This window comes from Natator depressus, chromosome 6, assembly GCF_965152275.1.
Source record: "Natator depressus isolate rNatDep1 chromosome 6, rNatDep2.hap1, whole genome shotgun sequence".
In the NCBI taxonomy this organism is placed as follows: Eukaryota; Metazoa; Chordata; order Testudines; family Cheloniidae; genus Natator; species Natator depressus.
Genome location: NC_134239.1, coordinates 114,208,227 through 114,233,843, shown reverse-complemented (window position 1 = coordinate 114,233,843; position 25,617 = coordinate 114,208,227). Strand labels below are relative to the sequence as shown.

The window sequence follows — 25,617 nt, the reverse complement described above, 5'->3', positions numbered from 1 at the left end:
ACTCAGAGTTAAAGATCCCATGGAAACATAACTGTCTCCCTTTGCATCTCTACTATTAGGATCAGGTTATTTCTTTCACAATCGCTCACAATACTGGACAGTCTCACATAAAACTGGGTAAATATTTATTTGACAAAGATGGATTAACCATGTGCAGCATACACATAATTCACATATTAACTGCCACAAATTATTTGATTATACAGGTACACTGAACTATGCTCACAGAACATTAAGTAGTGGGCCATACCAGTAGGAAATGATTTCTTTGACAAATAATAAAAAATAAACTATGTATTCGTGTATATTACATTTCAAACAGAAAGAAAAATGTTGAACTTTATAAGTAACTTAATCCCTCTTCCCAGGAACAGTCTTTCTGCCCATGCAGATCTTCCATATTTACTGAATATTTGGAATTCCAGTCTCGTTCAAAAAGATTTTTTAATTGTTCCTGTATAACTGGGTTCTTTCTTTGAGGATCTGTTGAAGTCTGGTTGACAATCAACCCAACTCCAGCTGTATTACTAAAGTAATCTTTTGACCAGTTGGAAGTCCCTACAGGATAGAAACATTGATGGTTAACAAGGAAGACCAATTTTATGTCAAATATTTTGTTGGGCAGAGAGGCAAATGGGAAACGTGACATTGGATGAATTTTCAAGCCTGGGGCCTAATGTTAGACTCTTCAATACATATTTAAGGCACCTAAATATAAGTGGACTGATTTTCAGAAATGTGGTACAACCACAAATGCCATTAAACTCAATGGGAGCTGCAAGTCATCAGCATCTTTGAAAATCAGGCCAGCTGTTTCTCATCTGAGGGCTCCAATATAGACAAGCAACTTTAAGTGTCAACTGGAGGCTCTTTGGGAGTCTAATACAATGGAGGTTGTGGCACAGATGCACTGAATGTAGCCATTATAGAAATAGGAGCAAGCCACAAAGTTTGGATTGGGGGGGAGGGGTTTCCAGGTCTGATATTTTGGTTCAGGTCCATATCTAGTAAATTTATTTCACTCTGCACTCTCTCTCTCTCTCTCTCTCTCTCAGTTTTCAGGGCAGCAGTGCCTTAGCTACCTCAGTGACAATGCAAACTCTGCAAAGCTTTTAAACTATCAGAAGAAAAAGACTAAACAAAAATAAGGTTTGAAGCTGAACTTCACTTGTTACAAGAAAACAGGGTCTAGCTGAATACAACACCTACAACCACTGTGTCCTATACTTGCAAGTGTCAATGCTATTAACTAGATGTCCCACATCAAGGTAGGGATCTAGCTGAATGTGATTTCTGAAGCTCTGTCAACAGCTACCATAACACAAAGCATTGAGCACTGTGAATAAATCCAAATTTTAGCACGTAGGGTTTCTGTGGCAGGTGGTCTGACTCAGACAAATCTCCCATTCATTCCAACAGGTGCTTTGGGTAGAAAATAAATTATCTTTGTAACTAACTGCACCTCTATCTTCTGAAGATAATTCAATAGGACACAAACCCACACTGACAGGGTGGTGAACTTGGTGACCTCTTCCATCACTTACTCTCATCTAGGATTCTAATACGAGAATGAGACCTCAATGCCAACATGGTGGTTAATAATTTAGGGTGTCTGAGGCCCTTATATCCTCCACTCCACTCCTGAAATACTGCTTAACAAACAACTGGTCAATGGATTTCTCACATTAAGCTTTTGTTAAAGCAAAATAACGTTTTTTTCCCCTGGAATACTAAGTGTCATTGCATGAATCTAAACACACAATTTATGAGATTACTGCGAGTGCTTGACAATAATACTAATCTCCGCTCATTCAGGGCCATGCACTTCATTCTTAATGGTTCACAATCCAACAAAATAATCTCTTGCTGAATTTGCCCTACATTATTTTCCCCCGTCATGTCTTTACTCTTCTATCCAGTGCAAATATTTTGCTAAAACTATCCACTATATGTTTCTGCCCTCTTCATGGTAAATTTAGCCAGCATTTGATATGACACCCAATCCCATTTCAGCTCTGTCCCAACCCTGTAGTCCTGATCATGTCTTAAACTATACATATTCAAAATAGGACACTTACCAATATACGCCACTTTATCAGTGACCATATATTTGTTGTGGTTCACTCTCCCGAAAGGGATGTTTGTGTGATTCAGAACTGGAACAATGAAGATTTTCTGGATGGAAAATAATTACAAAGCATACATAGAATTACTGGAGTGAAGCATAGATTATATTATTGGATGCTGCAAACTTTCTTTGTTTTCAAATAAAAGTCTATATAGAATAGAATAGGACAATGTTTTCAAAAGCTCCAGCTTTAGATGGTTTATAAAACAGATTTTGCTATTAGTCAAGAAAACTAACTTGGACAAACTGGTGATTCCACTGGGAGCAAAACTGGATTAAGACAGTGCGATCATGTAAGGATAATATGTACTTCACAATGTTCCATCTGTGAAAGAGCTATCATATTACAGTAAAGACAACTAAATACAGTTTTAGACAGATGTTTAATAGTCTTACTATTCTGCATTCATCATTGATTGCTGAGCATTACTGCACAATTGAATGGGATGATCCCAGACAGGGAGTTGTATTGCAAAGAGCAACAGTGCCTTACAATTTTTTTACTTTAATTAAAAATTACATTTCAAATAATTATTTGTTATCTTCCCTGCTAAAAATCCATCCATCTTGATTCCGTTATTCTCCTCTATCCATCTATCTGCACTAAGATGGGCACCCCCACACCCAGCCAGGACTTTCACCCTACTAACCACCTCGGTGTATTTGCAGAGAGGTCACTAGCAAGGAGTCCCATTCATAAAAGTAAAGGAGGACTTGTGGCACCTTAGAGACTAACAAATTTATTTGAGCATAAGCTTTTGTGAGCTACAGCTCACTTAGAATAGAATCATAGAATCATAGAATAACAGAGTTGGAAGGGACCTCTGGAGGCCATCTAGTCCAACCCCCTGCCCAGAGCAGGACCAATCCCAACTAAATCATCCTAGCCAGGGCTTTGTCAAGCCTGACCTTAAAAACTTCTAAGGAAGGGGATTCCACCACCTCCCTAGGTAACGCATTCCACTGTTTCACCACCCTCCTAGTGAAAAAGTTTTTCCTAATATCCAACCTAAACCTCCCCCACTGCAACTTGAGACCATTACTCCTTGTTCTGTCATCTGCTACTCCTGAGAACAGTCTAGATCCATCCTCTTTGGATCCACCTTTCAGGTAGTTAAAAGCAGCTATCAAATCCCCCCTCATTCTTCTCTTCCGTAGATTAAACAATCCCAGTTCCCTCAGCCTCTCCTCATAACTCATGTGTTCCAGTCCCCTAATCATTTTTGTTGCCCTTCGCTGGACTCTCTCCAATTTCTCCACATCCTTCTTGTAGTGTGGGGCCCAAAACTGGACACAGTACTCCACATGAGGCCTAACCAATGTCGAATAGAGGGGAACGATCACGTCCCACGATCTGCTGGCAATGCCCCTACTTATACATTCCAAAATGCCATTGGCCTTCTTGGCAACAAGGGCACACTGTTGACTCATATCCAGCTTCTCGTCCACTGTCACCCCTAGGTCCTTCTCTGCAGAACTGCTGCCTAGCCATTCGGTCCCTAGTCTGTAGCGGTGCATTGGATTCTTCCATCCTAAGTGCAGGACTCTGCACTTGTCCTTGTTGAACCTCATCAGATTTCTTTTGGCCCAATCCTCCAATTTGTCTAGATCCCTCTGTATCCTATCCCTACCCTCCAGTGTATCTACCACTCCTCCCAGTTCAGTGTCATCTGCAAACTTGCTGAGGGTGCAATCCACACCATCCTCCAGATCATTAATGAAGATATTGAAAAAAACCAGCCCCAGGACCGACCCTTGGGGCACTCCACTAGATACCGGCTGCCAACTAGACATGGAGCCATTGATCACTACCCGTTGAGCCCGACAATCTAGCCAACTTTCTACCCACCTTGTAGTGCATCCATCCAGCCCATACTTCTTTAACTTGCTGACAAGAATACTGTGGGATACCGTGTCAAAAGCTTTGCTAAAGTCGAGGAATAATACGTCCACTGCTTTCCCTTCATCCACAGAACCAGTTATCTCATCATAGAAGGCAATTAGATTAGCCAGGCATGACTTTCCCTTGGTGAATCCATGCTGACTGTTCCTGATCACTTTCCTCTCCTCTAAGTGCTTCAGAATTGATTCCTTGAGGACATGCTCCATGATTTTTCCGGGGACTGAGGTGAGGCTGACTGGCCTGTAGTTCCCAGGATCCTCCTCCTTCCCTTTTTTAAAGATGGGCACTACATTAGCCTTTTTCCAATCTTCCGGGACTTCCCCCGATCACCATGAGTTTTCAAAGATAATGGCCAAAGGCTCTGCAATCACATCCGCCAATTCCTTTAGCACTCTCGGATGCAACGCATCCAGCCCCATGGACTTGTGCACGTCCAGTTTTTCTAAATAGTCCCGAACCACTTCTTCCTTCACAGAGGGCTGGCCACCTCCTCCCCATGCTGTGCTGCCCAGTGCAGTAGTCTGGGAGCTGACCTTGTTTGTGAAGACAGAGGCAAAAAAAGCATTGAGTACATTAGCTTTTTCCACATCCTCTGTCACTAGGTTGCCTCCCTCATTTAGTAAGGGGCCCACACTTTCCTTGGCTTTCTTCTTATTGCCAACATACCTGAAGAAACCCTTCTTGTTACTCTTAACATCCCTCGCTAGCTGCAACTCCAGGTGTGATTTAGCCTTCCTGATTCCATTCCTACATGCCTGAGCAATATTTATATACTCATCCCTGGTCATTTGTCCAGTCTTCCACTTCTTGTAAGCCTCTTTTTTGTGTTTAAGATCATCAAGGATTTCACTGTTAAGCCAAGCTGGTCGCCTGCCGTATTTACTATTCTTTCTACACATCGGGATGGTTTGTCCCTGTAACCTCAATAAGGATTCTTTAAGATACAGCCAGCTCTCCTGGACTCCTTTTCCCCTCATGTTATTCTCCCAGGGGATCGTGCCCATCAGATCCCTGAGGTTGTCAAAGTCTGCTTTTCTGAAGTCCAGGGTCCGTATTCTGCTGCTCTCCTTTCTTCCCTGTGTCAGGATCCTGAACTCTACCATCTCATGGTCACTGCCTCCCAGGTTCCCATCCACTTTTGCTTCCCCTACTAATTCTTCCCGGTTTGTGAGCAGCAGGCCAAGAAGAGCTCCATCCCTAGTTGGTTCCTCCAGCACTTGCACCAGGAAATTGTCCCCTACACTTTCCAAAAACTTCCTGGATTGTCTGTGCACCGCTGTATTGCTCTCCCAGCAGATATCAGGATGACTGAAGTCGCCCATGAGAACCAGGGAGTGCGATCTAGTAGCTTCTGCGACTTGCCGGAAGAAAGCCTCGTCCACCTCATCCCCCTGGTCCGGTGGTCTATAGCAGACTCCCACCACGACATCACCCTTGTTGCTCAGGCTTCTAAACTTAATACAGAGACTCTCAGGTTTTTCTGCAGTTTCATACTTGAGCTCTGAGCAGTCATACTGCTCCCTTACATACAGTGCAACTCCCCCACCTTTTCTGGCCTCCCTGTCCTTCCTGAACAGTTTATACCCATCCATGACAGTACTCCAGTCATGCGAGTTATCCCATCAAATCTCCGTTATTCCAATCATATCATAATTCCCTGACTTTGCCAGGACCTCCAGTTCTCCCTGCTTGTTTCCCAGGCTTTGTGTATTTGTATATAGGCACGTGAGATAACCAGCTGCTCGCCCCTTGTTCTCAGTATGAGGCAGGAGCCCTCCCCTCTCACACGCTCCTGCTCGTGCTTCCTCCCGGTATCCCAATTCCCCACTTATCTCAGGGCTTTGGTCTCCTTCCCCCGGTGAACCTAGTTTAAAGGCCTCCTCACTAGGTTAGCCAGCCTGCTCGCGAAGATGCTCTTCCCTCTCTTCATTAAGTGGAGCCCGTCTCTGCCTAGCACTCCTCCTTCTTGGAACACCTTCTTAGAACACTTCATTGGATGCATAAATTTGTTAGTCTCTAAGGTGCCACAAGTCCTCCTTTTCTTTTTGTGGATACAGACTAACACGGCTGCTACTCTGAAACCATTCATAAAAGTGTAAGTGGTGCTACTAATCAGACAAAGTGTAATTTCTTGACCATGCCACACCAGAAAGATGATGCTGTGAAAGTTGTTAGAAGGTGTGAAGTTGAGCTTGTCAATTAAATTACCACAACAATTGTAATGAGTCAGCTATCCTCTTTGTAGATTCCTTTGCTTCTGCACTAATATTGCAAACTGCTTGAGATAAGTACAGCCATTGCTTTCTAGAACAATATCATCATCATCATCATGAGAAATCCCACAGGGAAGTAGATTCCTTGCAGATCAAGTGCCAGCTGGCTCAGTCTTGAGCTAGGTCCTTAAGATGGTCCAGCTGTATATTCAGTTTACATCTATCACTGGCAATCACATCGCACCACCAAAGCGTTTGGCAACTACGTAATCACTATCCATATAGTGGCATTCCTTAGTAAATATGCTTCATAATTCACTGGTTTTCCACCCTAATAATATGTCCAAGAAAGCTGCTGAAATCAAACCAGTGGAAGAGGTTGCTGGGTTCAGTTAAGAATAATGTTGAATAACATCACCTAGGCCCAAATTTCAAAGGGACATTGCTTCAAGGTCTGTAATAAAATTTGTATGCACATGCAATTGCATATACAGGTCTACATTTATACACACAAGTAGTTGTGCTGCCTGCTTGAAAGCTGCCTTTTTTTAAAGGATGGCCCATTATGTCAAAAGAGTTTTCTTATCTTACCACATCGATGGTGATGTTGATATGTGGATCACTGAGATCACGAAGTGACTGCAAGTAATGGAACATGGATGGGTCAGTGTGGAGCCAGCAGCTGATCAAAAGCCTGATTTGTACGTTGCGGTTGAATGCCACACCTCTCAGAGCATTGTCAATGTCTGGCCAGTATCTATTGGAATGAAAGTAAATGAAAAGAAAAATACATTCAGAGAATATTGAGACAAGAAATATCTACCACCACATTGATAACAAAATAACCATAGCAATAATAATGCAGGGCTGGATCATTCCTTTGAAGGTACTACCTGGAGTCAAAGGCAATGGGAAGCCCTGGGGATAAACCAGGAGACATTTTGCAGAATGACTCCTGGATGTGTCGTGTGCACAGAGGCTGCTCCCACTCTATACATTGGTCCCACTCCATCAGCCAGCGGAGATGGAGGAAAGGGCACGGCACCACCTTCTCTCCACCCCTGCCTGTCTCTGTTAGTATGCTGTAAGACCACAAAGGAGTAGAGACCCTGCTCTGAGTGCAGGGACTGCTGTTCTTTCTGGCACTTGTATGAGCCACGCTGTAGGGGAAGGCTGATGACAACTTCTATGGAGGGCAGAATATGGCCCATAATTACTAACTCTTAACACCTGTGTAGCACTTTCATCCCCTATATTATAAAGCACTTTACAGAGGAGAGGGAGCATTATTAGCCCTGTTATACCGATGGGAAAACTGACACACAGAAACTTGCCCAAGTTTCCCCAGCAAGACTGTGGTAGGTTAATTTCCTTAACCTATTCCCCTGCCACTGAGAGATATCTGAGTGCTTCCAAAGGGAATTATTAACCAAGAAAACAAAGACCTAGGGCTTGTTTCCTCAGACCTTCACACACACACACACACACACACACACACACACACACACGTCATCCCACTGACGGCAACAGAGCTACTCATGTGTTTTCAGAATCACGTCCATGAGCCATAATAGACTTGGAAGTCTTTGAAAAACACTCTGTTTAGGGACCATTCTCCATTGTTTTACCAGTTTTTAATTAATTAACCCCTGGGTATGAAAACAGAAGCTTTGCTCCTTCCGAGTTCAGCTGCTTCTTTCTGCCCAACCTGACCTAATCAGCAGGTTGCTGTGGAGATGTCCAAGGGCTCAATCCTGCATTCCCTGGACCCCCCTCAAACATCCATTTGCATCAGATTGAGCCCTCGAGAACATAAACGGGGGATTAAAGCTTCAAATGGAGAATGCACAACATTAATAAATGGACCCCTAAGGGGGAAAAGAGCCTGTTTTCATGCAAATATTCTTAGTGAAAAAGAATGGGAGAAGAGAAAGACAGAAAATCAAATATATGACATAGAAACAGAATTTCCTCCGAACTGTCTGATTTGCAAAATTATCCATCAGGTGGCAGCCGGTCGGTGAGTGATTACATAATACTTTGATATTGGGGGAAGCTTTCTAAATGAAAGGATAGTTAAGCACTGGAATAAGCTTCCAAGGAAGGTTGTGGACTCCCCGTCATTATTGGTTTTAAGAATAAGTTAGACAAACATGTGTCAGAAATGGTCCAGGTTTACTTGGTCCTGCTTCAGTGCTGGGGAGCTGGGCTAGATGACCTCTCAAGATCCTTTTCAGCCCTACATTTCTATGATTCTATAACCCATCTCTCTATATAGATGCCTAGGGCTGCAGGTAATACACACTGTCATGTGTTCATTGTGGAACAATGATCATTCCTGAGCACATGTAGCGTGATATGACTGTTGATAGATGCATAAACTAAATGGCAACACAGGGCTCAATCTCTTCCTCCCAGGAGACTTGAAGCAACACACACATTATTACATATGATCTCTCATAATTACATATGATCTCTATCAAAGATAACCCAGGAGTGCTAGATACAGATATAATTTAAAATACTCAGAGAGGTTGGCTGCATATAAACTTCCTAATTCAAGTGCAGCTGAGGGTTTTTGAGGCTTTTTAAAAAACACCTAATGACTCAACAGATTTCTATATTACTCAGAGTGAAGCTCATGGTCATTATATAATTCTAAACACAGAGAGAATTTGCTAGTGGTCCACAGAGCACTAGCTGACTATAATAGTGTCGACTACTTCCCTTCTTTTATCGCTCCTTCTGCAGGCGTTCACAGCTTCAGTGAAGAGTCTGAATGCCCATAGAAGTACTTGTAAAGTAGGAGGAAAAAAGCAAAGAATCTTCAGCTAACACTGCAACCATAATGGGAGGAAGTAGGGGAGACCAGAGACCATTGAGACAAGCCAAGAGGAGCAACGTTTTCTTTTGAAAATTTTACCCCAAACATATTTCTGCTAATCTACTCTCCCTAGGTTCTTGTAACTGCTATGCTTTTGCCTTGAGTAAGGTTTGGAGGGAAAGGGCCTGATCCTTCATTGCCCTGCAGCCCGTGTAATTACTTACAGTAAACTTTCTAACAATAAGTGTAGTTAAGCACAACTAGGCTTCCACCGGAGACTGTGGAATCCCCATGACTGAGAACAGGTTGAATGAATACCTGTCAGGGAGGGTCTATGTTTAGTTGGTCCTGCCTAAGCACAGGGGACTGGACTTCATGACTCTTTGAGCTCCCTTCCAGCCCTACATACATTTCTATGAAGCTATGAAGTGAGAGCAAAGTCAATGTGAAATGCTACCAAAACAGAAGGGTAGTGTTTTACACACACTTTGCAATGGCATAACTGCAGAATGTCCAAAGTCTCAGTTCACTCCATGGGTGAAAAAATAATATTAATATATCTGACGGGGGAAAATGCTGCATTTTTGGTAAGAACAAATTTCTGCAAAAGCAAAGGACATTTAGTTATGAATACAGTTGACTGACTGATCCAGGTTTAACCTCCTACTTTGTTGGGTGTCTGAAGCGGGTTGTAGGAAAATACTCCATCACTGAGACATACACATATTCTTCTGCATCATTTATAACATCAATAATAGAAATGAGATCGCGAGTACGACCCTTTGGGCAAAACGCAGGAGGAGAGGCCTGTAAAGGAGGGAAACAAAGTCTGATGATCATCGTACATTTCTCTGTTCCTGTCCTACTATTTAAATTTTCTTTCAACAAACTTTGATTGATTTATATTAACCTCTACTCAGTTTTCATTACACATACAGAATTTCCTGAGTTGTATTCATTTACAGGTTCAGGAACGGTGTAAACAATTTTTAGGTTTGAAAACTGGACCCAAAATCCCAGAATATACTCAATGTGTCCATCAGATAGCTAATATAATGAGGAATTTCAAATCTACTAGCCATTACAAGGTAGTAAAAGAAAGATTAAAAACCATCATGGGCTAGAATTGCAACACACTATTTACTACAGGACAGATTTTGCCACTCTTATTCACACTGAGTAATGCATTAATCCTAAAGTAGTCTCATTCAAATGAATGGGAAGACCTGAGCAGTAAGTTATTACATAATGTGAGTGACCTATGGCAAGATCTGTCCCTATGTTTCCATCTGAAGATACAAGGCCTGGTTCTATATCTCTTACTCATGTTGCATTGAACCTTTTTCCATGAGTAGGCTCACGGAAACTTGTGGAATAAGGTGCTACTCAACCTGAGTAGAGCGTAACTGAGCCCGAGTAAAGAGAAAAAATACAGAATAAGACATTTCCAGCAAATAGTTTTACCATAGTTTACCAAAAAATATTTTAAACTGCTTACAGAAAAATAGGCAGTTGTCAAGGTTCCATTAAACTGCACTTCCAGAGGCCTATACTTGTTAATTTTGGTGGAATACTTGCTCGGCCATGGGGAGGGAATGGTGGCTTTAGCGTGCCCAAGATCCCAGTATGTTCTAAACGTTTTCCATAGATCGCTGGCTAAGCAGCTGCAGTTGTATATCATGGCACCAACTTCTTTCACCTGCAGAGAGAGTAAACATATGTCAAAACCCGCTCTCTTACACCTCATAGGCTTTCTTCACCCCACATTGTTTTTCTGATGTGCCCATATTTTATATTACAGTCATGTGCTTGCATTGAGAAATATAATAAAATATGTGAATGATAAATACGTTTCTCACACGCCACTGAAATGTATCCCATGGATATCATCTCTACCATGTGTATCGAGGTGAGTTTATGTTTAGCAGTATAAAGTACATCTGACCTGAGAAAATGACCTCCAGTCCATATTTGCACTGCCAATATACATGTGTTTCATGTCTACAATCCAGAATTTGGAATGCAGCACACCTTTGGTCAAATGTCCAAAATTGACCCTTCTCACATGAGCCCCTAAGGAAAGATATTGAGTAAGTGGGGCGGGAAACAAATATGATTTAGCTAAAGTAATTCCCAACACAGTTTTTAATTTTAATATTAACATGAAAATGGAGTATAATCTGTATCATTCTTGTTGTGACCAGAACCTGTATGGATTTCTAGTACTTGTATAATATGGATTTCTAGTATTTGTATAATATATGTATACTTGCTAAAGCTTAACTTTCAGAAAAGTACCTTAAATGTATATCAATATACACAAAGGATCCAATCCAGCAAAGCACTTAAACTCATGCTTACCTTTAACCTTGTGAGTCGTCTCATTGATTGCAAATTAAACATGAGCTGGTTTGGATCCTTGGGTCCTTGTTTACAACATTGTTTACTTGGGTCCATGTTTACAACACTGCAGAACTGTAGAGGCCTTGTGAATTACATAGTTACCTTTTTTCTTCAAAACCTTAAGATCAGTTGAATTTACAGCTAAAGTTGGCAGGCTTGTTGCAATATACACTGAGACATTCTCCATAAGTAAACTTTCAAACTTCTTCAGAATATCTTCACCCTATGACAATAAACAGCATGGACCTTCTAAATATAGGTACTTCATTTGAAAGAAACACACACAATACAAGGATGGGAATGTTTTATCTTTAAGTGAGTTTCAGCTAGAGATGGACTAAAGACACAAAATAAAGATCTTGAACCAATTTATAAATACAACTTTGCTTCCTATCAATTAATATCATTTGCTGTAAGATCATTACAGCCAAACACAGAAAACACTAGAACTGAAATATTTCTGGAGTTCAAAGATGAAATGCAAACAGCAACAAAATCTATTGGCTGCTGATACATCAAATTGATTTTCTGAGTCATTTCTATTTGACGATGAAAGTAGTAGGGATTATAACAGGATGAGCTGGCCCTTTAAGAGGGTAGGGGCTCAGCTGCACCTCTGCCCCACTTGTCTCTTCTCCCAGGTGAAGGAAATGAGCAAAATCATATGACAGGAAGGTCATAGGAGGGAGGGAGGGAGGGATAAGAGCAGCCTGTGGGTCATGAGGAGAGAGAGAGAAGTACTGGGATGTCAGATAGTATAGGAAGAGGACATGGGAAGGAGTGGCAGGGCAGCCGGGATAGTGGAAAGCCCTGTTGTGTCAGGTTCTGAAGGCTGGAAACCCATAGAAGAGGGTGAGCAAGGGTTTCTCCTACACTGCCACCTAGTGAGGTGAAGCAGTGATCCCTGCAAACAAGGGCAAGCACATAAAGACTGAATAGAGCAGTCCTACTCAAAGTGGTGGTCCGCAGACCGGTGCCGGTCTGCGAGCCATTGGCTGCCGGTCTGTGCGCACATTGGGAAAAAAAATTGCCGGTCCCCCACATCAGATAGCTTGAGAAGCACTGGAATAGAGGACAGGAGAAGGCAGAGCTGAGCCCAGGGGAAGGGCAGCTTTGGAAGAGAAGAGAGACTCTTGGAAAGGAAAATCAGGGTGGAAGGCTCTTTTGGTTTTGTGTTTGCTTGGACTTTGGTACCCCAGAAGGCGTGGCTTTCTTGTGATTTGGCTGGTGGGCTAAGCCGCCTCTGTCATGTCAAGCTCCAAAGGCCAAGAGAATGGTATGAGATGAGGGTAAACTGTGGCAATGGAGAGTCCTGGAGCCAGACCGGATAGGTATACTGCTCTATTGATCATATGTGAGCTTATTCCTGTTTTTCTCTTACCAGTTCAGATGATGAGTCATTTACATTTATATCTTCTCCTGTGAGACACCAGTAGTAAGAAGCCACATGAATTCTTTCCTGTGCCATGTTGAGGAGACCCATCCAGGCTTGGTATAAGGGTTTCACAGTGGTGCTATTTTTCTCATAAGGCATATCATAAGGAATACTTTCCACAAGTTCAAAACTGCAATGGCAATTGCATATCATGAGGCAAACATTCATGAACTGAGAGTCATTCATGCAGGACACTGAAGAATATGCCTCTCTATATGCTGTAATGGACAATTCTAAATTAGAACCCCAAGGGCTGGCAAGATGACCGGAGAGCGTTTGCTGGCTCTAGCTTCTGTAATCCTATGAGATGTGTAATCAGAAGATTTAATTATCTTCCCAAAATAGTGATGCTTTATAAATGGTTCCAGTATGTTGCTTTGCTATCTTCCTCCTTTTGAGGTTGTTAACATCATGACTATTTCTCTATCAGTTAATTAACTCTGCCCTGGTCTACACTAGGAGTTTAGGTCGAATTTAGCAGCGTTAAATCGATGTAAACCTGCACCCGTCCACACGATGAAGCCCTTTTTTTCGACTTAAAGGGCTCTTAAAATCGATGTCTTTAATCCTCCTCTGACAAGTGGATTAGCACTTAAATCGGCCTTGCCGGGTCGAATTTGGGGTACTGTGGACGCAATTAGACAGTATTGGCCTCCGGGAGCTATCCCAGAGTGCTCTATTGTGACTGCTCTGGACAGCACTCTCAACTCAGATGCACTGGCCAGGTAGACAGGAAAAGGCCCGTGAACTTTTGAATTTCAATTTCCTGTTTGCATGGTCACCTGCAGCTTGCCACACTGGCCAGAGCTCATCAGCAGAGGTGACCATGCAGAGCTCATCAGCAGAGGTGACCATGATGGAGTCCCAGAATCGCAAAAGAGCTCCAGCATGGACCGAACAGGAGGTACGGGATCTGATCTCTGTATGGGGAGAGGAATCCGTGCTATCAGAACTCCATTCCAGTTTTCGAAATGCCAAAACATTTGTCAAAATCTCCCAGGGCATGGAGGACAGAGGCCATAACAGGGACCCAAAGCAATGCCGCGTGAAACTTAAGGAGCTGAGGCAAGCCTACCAGAGAGGCGAACGGCCGCTCCGGGTCAGAGCCAAAACATGCCGCTTCTATGATGAGCTGCATGCCATTTTAGGGCGTTCAGCCACCACTACCCCAGCCATGTTCTTTGACTCCTTCAATGGAGATGGAGGCAACACGGAAGCAGATTTTGGGGATGAGGAAGATGATGATGATGATGAGGTTGTAGATAGCTCACAGCAAGCAAGCAGAGAAACCGGTTTTCCTGACAGCCAGGAACTGTTTCTCACCCTGGACCTGGAGCCAGTCCCCCCCGGACCCACCCAAGGCTGCCTCCTGGACCCGCCAGGTGGAGAAGGGACCTCTGGTAAGCGTACCTTTTAAAATACTATCCATGGTTTAAAAGCAAGCATGTTTAATGATTAATTTGCCCTGGCATTTCCGGCTCTCCTGGATGTACTCCCAAAGCCTTTGCAAAAGGTTTCTGGGGAGGGCAGCCTTATTGCGTCCTCCATGGTAGAACACTTTACCACTCCAGGCCAGGAGCACGTACTCGGGAATCATTGTAGAACAAAGCATTGCAGTGTATGTTTGCTGGCGTTCAAACAACATCCGTTCTTTATCTCTCTGTGTTATCCTCAGGAGAGTGATATCATTCATGGTCACCTGGTTGAAATAGGGTGCTTTTCTTAAGGGGACATGCAGAGGTGCCCGTTCCTGCTGGGCTGTTTGCCTGTGGCTGAACAGAAATGTTCCCCGCTGTTAGCCGGGGGTGGGGGAGTGAGGGTTAGCCATGTGGTGGGGGGAGGCAAAATGCGACCTTGGAACGAAAGCACATGTGCTGTGTATGTAATGTTAACAGCAAGGTTTACCGTGAAAGAGTGTACCCATTGTTCTAGAAAATGTGTCTTTTTAAATACCACTGCCTCTTTTTTTTTTCTCCACCAGCTGCATGTGTTTCAATGATCACAGGATCTTCTCCTTCCCAGAGGCTAGTGAAGATCAGAAGGCAAAAAAAAAACGCACTCGTGATGAAATGTTCTCTGAGCTCATGGTGTCCTCCCACACTGACATAGCACAGACAACTGCGTGGAGGCAGACAATGTCAGAGTCCAGGAAAGCACAATATGACCGGGAGGAGAGGTGGCGGGCTGAAGAGAGTAAGTGGCGGGCTGAAGAGAGGGCTGAAGCTCAAATGTGGCAGCAGCATGATGAGAGGAAGCAGGATTCAATGCTGAGGCTGATGGAGGATCAAACCAATATGCTCCAGCATATGGTTGAGCTGCAGAAAAGGCAGCAGGAGCACAAACTGCCACTACAGCCCCTGTGTAACCAACCGGCCTCCTCCCTAAGTTCCATAGCCTCCTCACCCAGACGCCCAAGAACGCGGTGGGGGGGCCTCCGGCCACCCAGCCACTCCACCCCAGAGGATTGCCCAAAAAACAGAAGGCTGGCATTCAATAAGTTTTAAAGTTGTAAACTTTTAAAGTGCTGTGTGGCCTTGTCCTTCCCTCCTCCACCACCCCTCCTGGGCTACCTTGGTAGTCATCCCCCTATTTGTGTGATAAATGAATAAAGAATGCATGAATGTGAAGCAACAATGACTTTATTGCCTCTGCAAGCGGTGATCGAAGGGAGGAGGGGAGGGTGGTTAGCTTACAGGTAAGTAGAGTGAACCAAGGGGCGGGGGGTTTCATCAAGGAGAAACAAACAGAACTTTCACACCGTAGCCTGGCCAGTCATGAAACTGGTTTTCAAAGCTTCTCTGATGTGCACTGCACCCTCCTGTGCTCTTCTAACTGCCCTGGTGTCTGGCTGTGCGAAACCAGCAGCCAGGCGATTTGCCTCAACCTCCCACCCCGCCATAGTCGTCTCCCCCTTACTCTCATAGATATTGTGGAGCGCACAGCAAGCAGTAATAACAGTGGGAATATTGGTTTCGCTGAGGTCTAACCGAGTCAGTAAACTTTGCCAGCACGCTTTTAAATGTCCAAATGCACATTCTACCACCATTCTGCACTTGCTCAGCCTGTAGTTGAACAGCTCCTGACTACTGTCCAGGCTGCCTGTGTACGGCTTCATGAGCCATGGCATTAAGGGGTAGGCTGGGTCCCCAAGGATACATATAGGCATTTCAACGTCCCCAACGGTTATTTTCTGGTCTGGGAATAAAGTCCCTTCCTGAAGCTTTTGAAACAGACCAGAGTTCCTGAAGATGCGAACGTCATGTACCTTTCCCGGCCATCCCACGTTGATGTTGGTGAAACGTCCCTTGTGATCCACCAGAGCTTACAGCACTATTGAAAAGTTCCCCTTGCGGTTTATGTACTCGCCGGCTTGGTGCTCCGGTGCCAAGATAGGGATATGGGTTCCGTCTGTGGCCCCACCACAGTTAGGGAATCCCATTGCAGCAAAGCCATCCACTATGACCTGCACATTTCCCAGGGTCACTACCCTTGATATCAGCAGATCTTTGATTGCGTGGGCTACTTGCATCACAGCAGCCCCCACAGTAGATTTGCCCACTCCAAATTGATGGGTAGCTGTCTGGTGTTGCAAGCTTCCACAGGGCTCTTGCCACTCACTTCTCAACTGTGAGGGCTGCTCTCATCTTGGTATTCATGCGCTTCAGGGCAGGGGAAAGCAAGTCACAAAGTTTCATGAAAGTGCCCTTACTCATGCAAAAGTTTCGCAACCACTGGGAATCGTCCGAGACCTGCAACACTATGCGGTCCCACCAGACTGTGCTTGTTTCCCGAGCCCAGAATCGGCGTTCCACCGCATGAACCTGGCCCATTAGCACCATGATGCCCACATTGCCAGGGCCCCTGCTTTGAGAGAAGTTGTGTCCATGTCCTCATCACTCACGTCACTGCGCTGATGTCGCCTACTCACCCGGTATCGCTTTGCCAGGTTCCGGTGCTGCATACACTGCTGGATAATGTGCGTGGTGTTTAATGTGCTCCTAATTGCCAAGGTGATCTGAGCGGGCTCCATGCTTGCCGTGGTATGGCGTCTGCACAGAAAAAAGGCGCGGAACGATTGTCTGCTGTTGCCCTGACGGAGGGAGGGGCAACTGACGACATGGCTTACAGGGTTGGCTTACAGGGAATTAAAATCAACAAAGGGGGTGGCTTTGCGAGAAACTAAATGGCCCCCTCAAGGATAGAACTCAAAACTGGGTTTGGCAGGCCGTTGATTTCACAGAGGGAAGGAGGGAGGGAGGAGAAAATGAATACAAAACAAATCTGGTCTATTTCGTGTTTTGAGCCACTTCATCTATTTTTATACATCTTGCTGGCAGCAGACTGTGCAGTACGCCCGCTAGCCATCGTCCTCTCCTGGGTGCTCGGCAGAAGACGGTGCAGTATGACGACTAGCCATCATCGTCTGCTGGCTGGAGGTTAAAAGACAGTGCACTGCCGGTAGGACTGAATCGCCACAATACGAAACTTAAAAGGGAAATGACCTGGCTGAGTCACTCCCATGTTTGCCCAGGCGCCCGGTTAAAAGAGCACCCAGGACTACGTCGATGACGGTTACCAGTCATACTGCACTGTCTGCTGCCAAAAGGCAATTAACTGCTACTGTGTAGCAATGCAGTACCACACCTGCCAGCACCCAGGAGACATACGGTGATGGTTTGCTGAGCGGGCTCCATGCTTGCCGTGGTATGGCGTCTGCACAGGTAACTCAAGAAAAAAGACGCAAAAAGATTGTCTGTCCTTGCTTTCACGGAGGGAGGGAGGGAATGGGGGCCTGACAATATGTACCTAGAACCACCCACGACAATATTTTAGCCCCATCAGGCACTGGGATTTCTACCCAGAATTCAGATGGTCGGCAGAGACTGCGGGAACTGTGGGATAGTCACCCACAGTGCAACGCTCCAGAAGTCGACGGTTGCCTCGGTACTGAAGACACACTCCGCCGACTACATGCACTTAGAGCACTTGTGTGGGGACACACACAATCAACTGAATAAAACCGCTTTCTACAAAACCGACTTCTATAAATTCAACCTAATTTCGTAGTGTAGACATACCCTCTCTCTCTTTCTACAAACCATCAGATCTGGCTTACTTGCATGAATCATTACATCTATTGACATTGTCTTCATTAATCATCTTGTCTTCCAAGATATCTCCAAAGAGTCCTTGCTCCTCCATCTGCTGGTAACTGCTGATAATGGTTTCTTTGTCCTCTGGAAAATCTATGGTGACTGGTTTTATGAAGTAAATAGCCATCAGGACAACAAACCCAACTATTGAAATCACCAGTACCGACTGAAACTAGAAGAGAGTTCATGTTAGAGATGGTTTGTCATAGCTGAAAAGCCTTCCAAGAGCCATTAATACTGTACCGGGTACCTATCACTTTACAAACAAGTACCTGAATGTTAATTCTGCTTTCAGCTACTATCAAACAGTTCATTTGCACCACATATGTCATTCAGATCAAGAACCCTGAGCTTGGGGCTGATTTTACTTTTTAAATTTTATTTTATACCAATACACCAAAAATCCTCTCTTTACCCAAACTTTATTTGACATGTTTCATTTTTCTTTAATTAACACAAGAATAGCAGATATTCATCTGTAATGCAGCCTGAAATATGGAGTCATAATCATAATTTGTATATTTACAAACTTGGGAAAAAAACAAGAGGCAGTTTTGCAGTTATATAAATAAAAGTCAGAAACATAAAGCTATTTTTTGGTTTCAGGCAGTTGTTTGTTTTTAGACTTCTATAGCTCAAATGTCACTTTGGAAAGTGGAACTTAGCAAACCATTAGTACATGACATCGATAGACCAAAATGAAACCGTAAAGAGGAACACTAACAGCTTGGTGTTTCCTGTTTTCTGTGTCTTTCATAACCAGAATGTCTGGAGAACTTATTTATATACAGGTACAGTCCATGCACTCATTATGAAACTTACAACATAATACTGACCTCTATATGACTTTCCTATATTAAGGAGATTGAGCAATGGAGCAATAATTATAAATGTTAGGATCATTTTTACCTAGTCATGCCCAGACCCTCAAAGGTATTTAGGCACTTAACTCCCACTGATTTCAACTCTAGAGAGTACCTCTTACAACTCTTAGGAGCTGGGAGTGTTTGGCACCTTGTGGAAGGCACTCAACATCTCTGGGCTCTAAAACCTCCAGGGTGTGGACCTTCCTTTCTTATTCATTTGAATATGCCTGATAAGCCCTAGGTGTAAATGTGAACAAACAAAAATAATTGTAAATAATAGAAATAAGCACAATTACTAAACTTCCATCTTAGATTTTAAACACCCTAAGAAAACAGCTAAAAATACCACTTGTAGTGTAAATATCTGTTTGGTTTTAATTTTTGTGTAAATTCTCTAATGTCTGTGACGCTACCATCAGTTGGAAGGTGAACCTCTGTATAAAACAAACCCACCTAAAATGAGCATTTTGACCTGTAACAATGCTAACAGATTAGAGACGGATCATCTAATTAAGGAATGGTGTGACTCACAGTCCATTCCCACTCTCATTTGCAAAATTCCCATTGATTTGAACAGGGTGAGGATTCCACCCTATGAATGTGAATGGCATGGGTTATATTGTAATATGGGTTTGCAAGGGAAGAAATCCATGTTGAAGACAACCTGGGCTTAGCACCCCTATGCCACAGTGCTGGGAGCAAGTTTGGGTGGATAAAATAATTCTAATGGATTGTTACTTGGTGACAGGGGGAACATAAATCAGGGGGAACATTCACCCGAGTACATTCACCCCAGTGTAGATAATACTTAGTCCTGCCATGAGTGTAGGGGACTGGACTATGATTCTAAGACACATATACACACAAGGCTCTACGAATTGCTTAATCCCTTAAAACAGTATCCAAGTGGTACCTCGGCCTTGCGGATGAATTTCATCCGCTGTGTTACGTAGGCCATTTTAAAGGGTAAATCCACATAATTTCACTGGAGTCAGAGGCCCAGATCCTCAGCTGGTGAGTAAACTGACAGGGCTCCATTGACTTCGGTGGAGCTGGGCTGATATGCACCAGCTGGAGATGTGGCCCACTAAATTTGTCTGTTTATCTATTTGCCTCCTGTCACTGTCGGACCTGAGCACCAATGAAGTACATGGCACTGCTTGCATGAGTGGGCGTTACTCTCACAAGCAAAGGCTGCAGGACTGGTCTCTATATTGTCACACACTGTGGGGCCAATCAGGGCCCCGGTTAAGTTAATGAGGATTTTGGCCACTGACTTTGCTGCAAACAGGCTCAAAGCCAACTTGTAATTCTAACCCATATAATAAAAATATTAAATTGCTATTTTTTCCCAGTGATCTTGATACAATGCTATGTATTCTCAGTTCTCATTCACTACACCACAGTGTGTTTGAATACCTACCGTTTTGATGCCTTTTTGGTCATTTGAGTTTAATTTCACATAGGAATACCCATTTAACAGCAGGGATTTTTTAAAAGCATTTTTTCCAATCTGCAAAACAGAAACATATGTACAGGGGGGAAAATAAGAAACTGAATTAAGTACTATGGCAACATTTGTATAAAGCCTGTTACGCACAGAAAACCAGGTTACTGCAGTTGTACTTTATGGAGTTCTGGAAATGACAAGTGTACAGAACAATCATCGTATTATGGAACTTTGGTGACATTACCAAAATGACATGGCCCAGTCTTTGCATATGGAATGCATTCCCTGTAACTAATTTGCAAGGAAATGACTCTCTCATTCTTCAGATCTCTCCTCAAGACCCACTTCTACCATGGTGCCTACAAATAAATGGGCCAACTAATAATGCCAAAGTACAGAAGCTAGAGGGGACAGTGGATCTTTTTCAAATCTAAATTGTCTAACATTTTGACTGTATATTTTGTCCTTCCTTACCTTGTGCACCGGGGTTGTCTTATTAGATTGTAAACTCTTCAAGTCAGAGACTGGGACATGGACCAAGTAGGTCTGCTGAAATCTGCAAGTCTCTTCTCTCCATTGCAGCCATGCTCCAGGAAACTAGCTAACCCCACAGCTCAGGCTATGCTGTCCCCAGATGCAAGCGTCATCAAGGTCTCCAGCCACAGAGTGTCCCTGCTGTAGTGCTGTTCCCAGCCTAGCAGAGGCAACCCCCAGGAGTCACGGAAAGCAGTGGAAACATGGGTGGGTACCTGGTGCTTTGGTAACAGAACCATATCCCCTAGACCCACTGAAGCTCACACCCGAGGGCAGGGTAAGAATCGTTAGTGGCTACACTGGGAGTTGCCTTTCCACCTAGGTGCTTTAGCATGGGCTCAGCTGCATCCACAGAACATATAGTGCTGCTTAGGTTTGGTCTGGCAGTGGCTGGCATGCAATCTGGTTGCAGCGCCACTCAGGTTTGGCGCCCACTGTCAGTAGTGTGGGGAGTGACTCACCCGCCCCAACCGGGGCCAGCTCCAACCGTTGCTGCAGTTGGCATCATCGTGCTGGGGCTGGAGCTCAGGAAGAGACAGGACAGGGAACAGTGCCCTGTCTGCACTCAGGGCAGAGCCCTCCCCATCCCTGCAGAAGGGCAGTGACCCCAGAGGCTTGAGCCCTCTGTGAGCCCCCATCCCATTCCCAGCTCCTCATCCTCATGAGGAAGGCAGCAAGCCCACAGGCCTGGGCCCTCTTTGCCCTCCCCACTCGGTATAGTGCACCCATGGAGTCGGGAGGCCACATCCACCCCTGCCTTTCCAATCACTTCACATGCCTAAGGGTCAAACTCACTCCCGAGGTCACTGTAGTTACCTCAGGGATGAATTTGGCCTTCACGGGGATATTAGGCATTTGTATGTATTCAGAAGCAAAGAGCACATTCTGAGGAAGGGCAGATTCAGCTATGATAGTGGCAAGGGGGGCCAGTATGGCATGAGCACCTATCCTGGCCCTGTATCTCCTTTCTACACCTCTGCCTCTGTCCCTGAGCCATAATGTATCTGCAACACGGATTGCCTGAAGGGACTGATTCACAAGAGCTGGATGGAGTGAAGGAAAGAGGAGGAGAAGATCTCAGGAAGCAGTGGGAAATCAAGGAGCAATGATGCTGAAATGTAGATTTGGGGAAGGGAAGAGACTCAGATGAAAGAAGAGAATGCAAGATGAAAGGGTAGAGAAGCTAGAGCAAGAAACACAGAAGAGGAAGAAAAGATGACAGGATAAAATGAGTGAATACAACCACGCATAATAAACAACTCCCCACACATGCACAGGAGAGAAAGCTGTGATTCCATCTATGGGACTGGTTATTATTATTTTTAATCATGTTTATTACAGTAGCAGCTAAAGACCAACCAAGAATGGGGCCCCTTTGGGCTAGGCACTGTACAAACACAGAGTATTGAGCAATTTCTGCCCTGAAGAGCTTACGGTCTAAATAGACAAGACAGACACCGCGTCGGGGAAGGGATATAGAGTGACCAATGTGATGGTGGCAAACGCCATCTTAGTTCCACCACATTGTTTGGGACGTGGGTTTAGTTAGGAGGCGGTCACCGAAATGGAAAGAAAAGGGGAAGGGGCCATTGAAAGGAAGGGTGGTGTGGGGGACAGGCCAGATGAAAAGAGGGAAAGCAGGCCGGTGTGGAGTGAGGCTGAAGGGAAGAGATTGCGAGGCATACGCTGCGAAGCTGGGGGAGGGGCACTGCCCAGGCTACGGCCTCACCATTTGTAAGCAGGTACACGGAAAAAAAGGCTGCCACCTGGCTGGTTTTCTATTCTCGTGCCGGTTGCCAGTCAAGAGATGTAATCTGCTGGGGGTTTGGCTGCGCGCACGGGCAGCCACGTGCGTGGAGGCTCTCGTGATGAGTGGCTGTGCACGTCACGGCTGGGAGCGTGCTGCAGCTGGCACCTACGTCCCAATCTGCGTGCACAGTGGGCAGTGTGCCGCATGCCTGGCCCTCCCCTGCCAGCTGCTGAAACCATGCCGGTCCGCCTAGTGCTGGGCACGGGACTGGAAGAGGGAGGGACCTGTTACCCGAAGGCGAGGATCGCCATCAGGGAGGGGTAAAGTAAGGAGTGGAGTGGGGGTGGCAGGGGCTCTTGGGAGGGGACAGTTGGGAGAGTCTCCCAAGGGCTCAGCCTCCGGCTCCTGGTAGGTGATGGTTGTAGGGGCTCATTGGCCTGGGGGAAGGGATGGGCAGGCTGATGGTGGGGTAGGTGATGTACCTAAGAGGGGAAGAAGAGGTCCAGGTGGGGGAGAGAGGGAGGGAGAAAGGGCAATGTCTCCCCCCTCTTTAAATGGCACTCTGTAGCCCCTGCTGGAAGAGAGGAGGAGCCCTGGAGCAAGCAGCCAGTCAGCACAGGGTAAAGAAAGTCCAGTCAAGCGTGTAGAAAGTTCTCTGAATGTCCAGAGGTCCCTGCTGGGGCAGCTTTTGCAGCTGCACATACGGGAGGCACCACCTGGGTCTTAGTCCCTCCAAAATGGGGAGGGGGCTCCCCTGCACAGTTCTGGGTCTGGGATGGGGTACTGGGGAGAAGGGCTGCCCTGGCTAGGCCCCATTTCCCCCCCTCCACCCAGTGCAGCAATCTGAGCAGCTGCTGCTTCTGGCTAGAGCGCTTGGTGAGAAACCTTCCATTCTGAGTGGACTTGGTGGAATCAGAGAACTCAGATATAGGAAAGCCCTGTGAGGTGCCATCTAGCACATCCCACTTCCCCACGTTAAATGCTTCTTTGCCGCATGTTGTCTGATGCCGGCAGGATGCCTTGAAAGAACTGCAGCCCTGTTATATGCACCTACAGATACATTATGCCTTAGCATCTAGAACTTGCAAAAGCAGTAATCATCATGTTTCACTTCTCTTTTCCAGTAACAGTTACAAGATGGGTTTGGACAGCAGCATTTCTCTTTTACATATTATCTGAACAGCCTCCCACTCGCCATAAAAAGCACATGGAATAAAACCCCCATTTTGTTCAAATTAGGGAATTCTATGTACCACTGACTCAGATGCATTGAAGTCAATCGAACTATACCTACTTACACAAGCTGAGGATGTGGCCCCAAAGTTTAATTAAAAAAAAAAAAAAGAATACACTGTGGAATCAAACAGAACTCTTAAAAGAAAAGCAGAAGTCGTAGCCCAATAAGGAACCACAACTCGTTAACAGCTTTGTTTGACTTTGGTGGGCTTTAGTTGCTGAAAGTAACTGACAAAGTGCAAAGAACAAAAGTCTTATTTAATTTTGCTCATCAGATTTCAACAGGCAGGCTAATATTAGACTACCTGGATATACATAGGTTGGGGCATTTAATCATCATATAGAGGTGGGTTGGGTTTTCCCCCTCAAAAATCCGTTTTGATGGTGTTGTATAAAGGGACTGTTAAATAGTAACAGCAACAAAAGAGCAGCAACTTGGGCTTCTGGTGAGTTTTTTTCTCCATGAGAAATGAACTGTTTCAGATTCCGAATTTCAAACGTTTACAAAGATGAGTCTCTAGAATAAAACACCCTCCCCAGATAAAACAGATAGAAGCTGTTTTATGTGACTCAAATTAGTAAGGTGCATTCATCTCCCTGTTTCCCAAAAGTACAAAATGACAGCATAATCCTTCAAAGTACTTACCATCTTGGCAAACTGTCTTCTGTGAAAATGCTCTGCCTTCTTTGATCAGGCTCACAGCTGCTGTTCTGGCAGCCAGCAGACAAAATCTCCTGCAACACATTTGTCCCCCCTGCCCCCTTTCACATTTGCTTTTTGCTGTAGATAACTTCCTCTTCAGGGTGGGAGTGTCACAAAGCTCATAAATAGATAGAGATCCCAAGTCACTGTCTGGCTCTGCCTATCCGAGTGACACCTCGGGTTCGGGTGCCCAATCCTCAACTGGTGTAAATTAGCATAGCTTCCACTGAAGTTGCTTTCCAAACAGCCCCTAGGACCCTGCTGCTGTTGAACTAAATGGCAAAATTTCCACTGGCTTCAGTGGTGCAGAATCAAATCCTAGATCAGCACTGAAAGGCTACAGAGAAAGGCTACGTTACGGGGAGTACTCGATCTTCAATGCAGTGTCCACGTGAGATGTTCCAGCAGGTTTACTTCAATAATGTCAACTCTTATTGCACTTAGCACAAGCTCTAAGGGCCCAACCCTGCAAAGTGCCAAGTAACAAGGTGTGCTGAGTACCCTGAACTCCCATTAACTTCAGTGGGTGCTGAGGGGGCTTAGTATACCCAGGAATTGCTTGCATCTTGCAGGATTGAGCCCACAATACATTAGGGTTTTAAAAACACTAGACAAAATCCTGGCCCCATTGCAGTCAAGGCAGGACTTCCATACCCCATCATTGGGCCCATCCTCTAGTCCACCACTCCCCTCCCAGATGAGGTGTTTCTATCACAATAGAGGTAACAGAGGCTGAACCAAAGGCTCAGAGTCAGTGCCACACATGGCAGCAGATTTAACAGCCAGCGATGCTGCTTTGACTATATACCAGGGGTCATGCCCTGGCCACACTGAAGTCTATGACTAAACTCCCATTGATTTCGAAAGGGTCTGGGATTTCTCCCCAGGTGTAGCACCACCCACTACTGAGTGCTGTATGCAAGGCTTAATTCTGGCCCCCTCTAGCACTACATCATGCCCGTTTATTAGCATCCTCTCATTTATTAAACACGATACGGGAGCCTGTGGCAGCAGCGATT

General features: G+C 44.9%; 1 protein-coding gene across 1 annotated transcript; it reads right to left on the bottom strand.

The window, feature by feature from the left end:
- Nucleotides 1-213: 213 nt before the first annotated feature.
- On the bottom strand, nucleotides 214-24,666 carry PLD4 (phospholipase D family member 4). Its single transcript, XM_074956348.1, is given in 12 exon segments — nucleotides 214-558; nucleotides 2,079-2,175; nucleotides 6,836-7,001; nucleotides 9,736-9,875; nucleotides 10,567-10,767; nucleotides 11,014-11,141; nucleotides 11,574-11,694; nucleotides 12,853-13,036; nucleotides 18,023-18,231; nucleotides 20,349-20,438; nucleotides 24,542-24,585; nucleotides 24,588-24,666. Coding segments are annotated over 12 exon segments (1,677 nt in total). The 3' UTR covers nucleotides 214-340.
- Nucleotides 24,667-25,617: the final 951 nt, after the last annotated feature.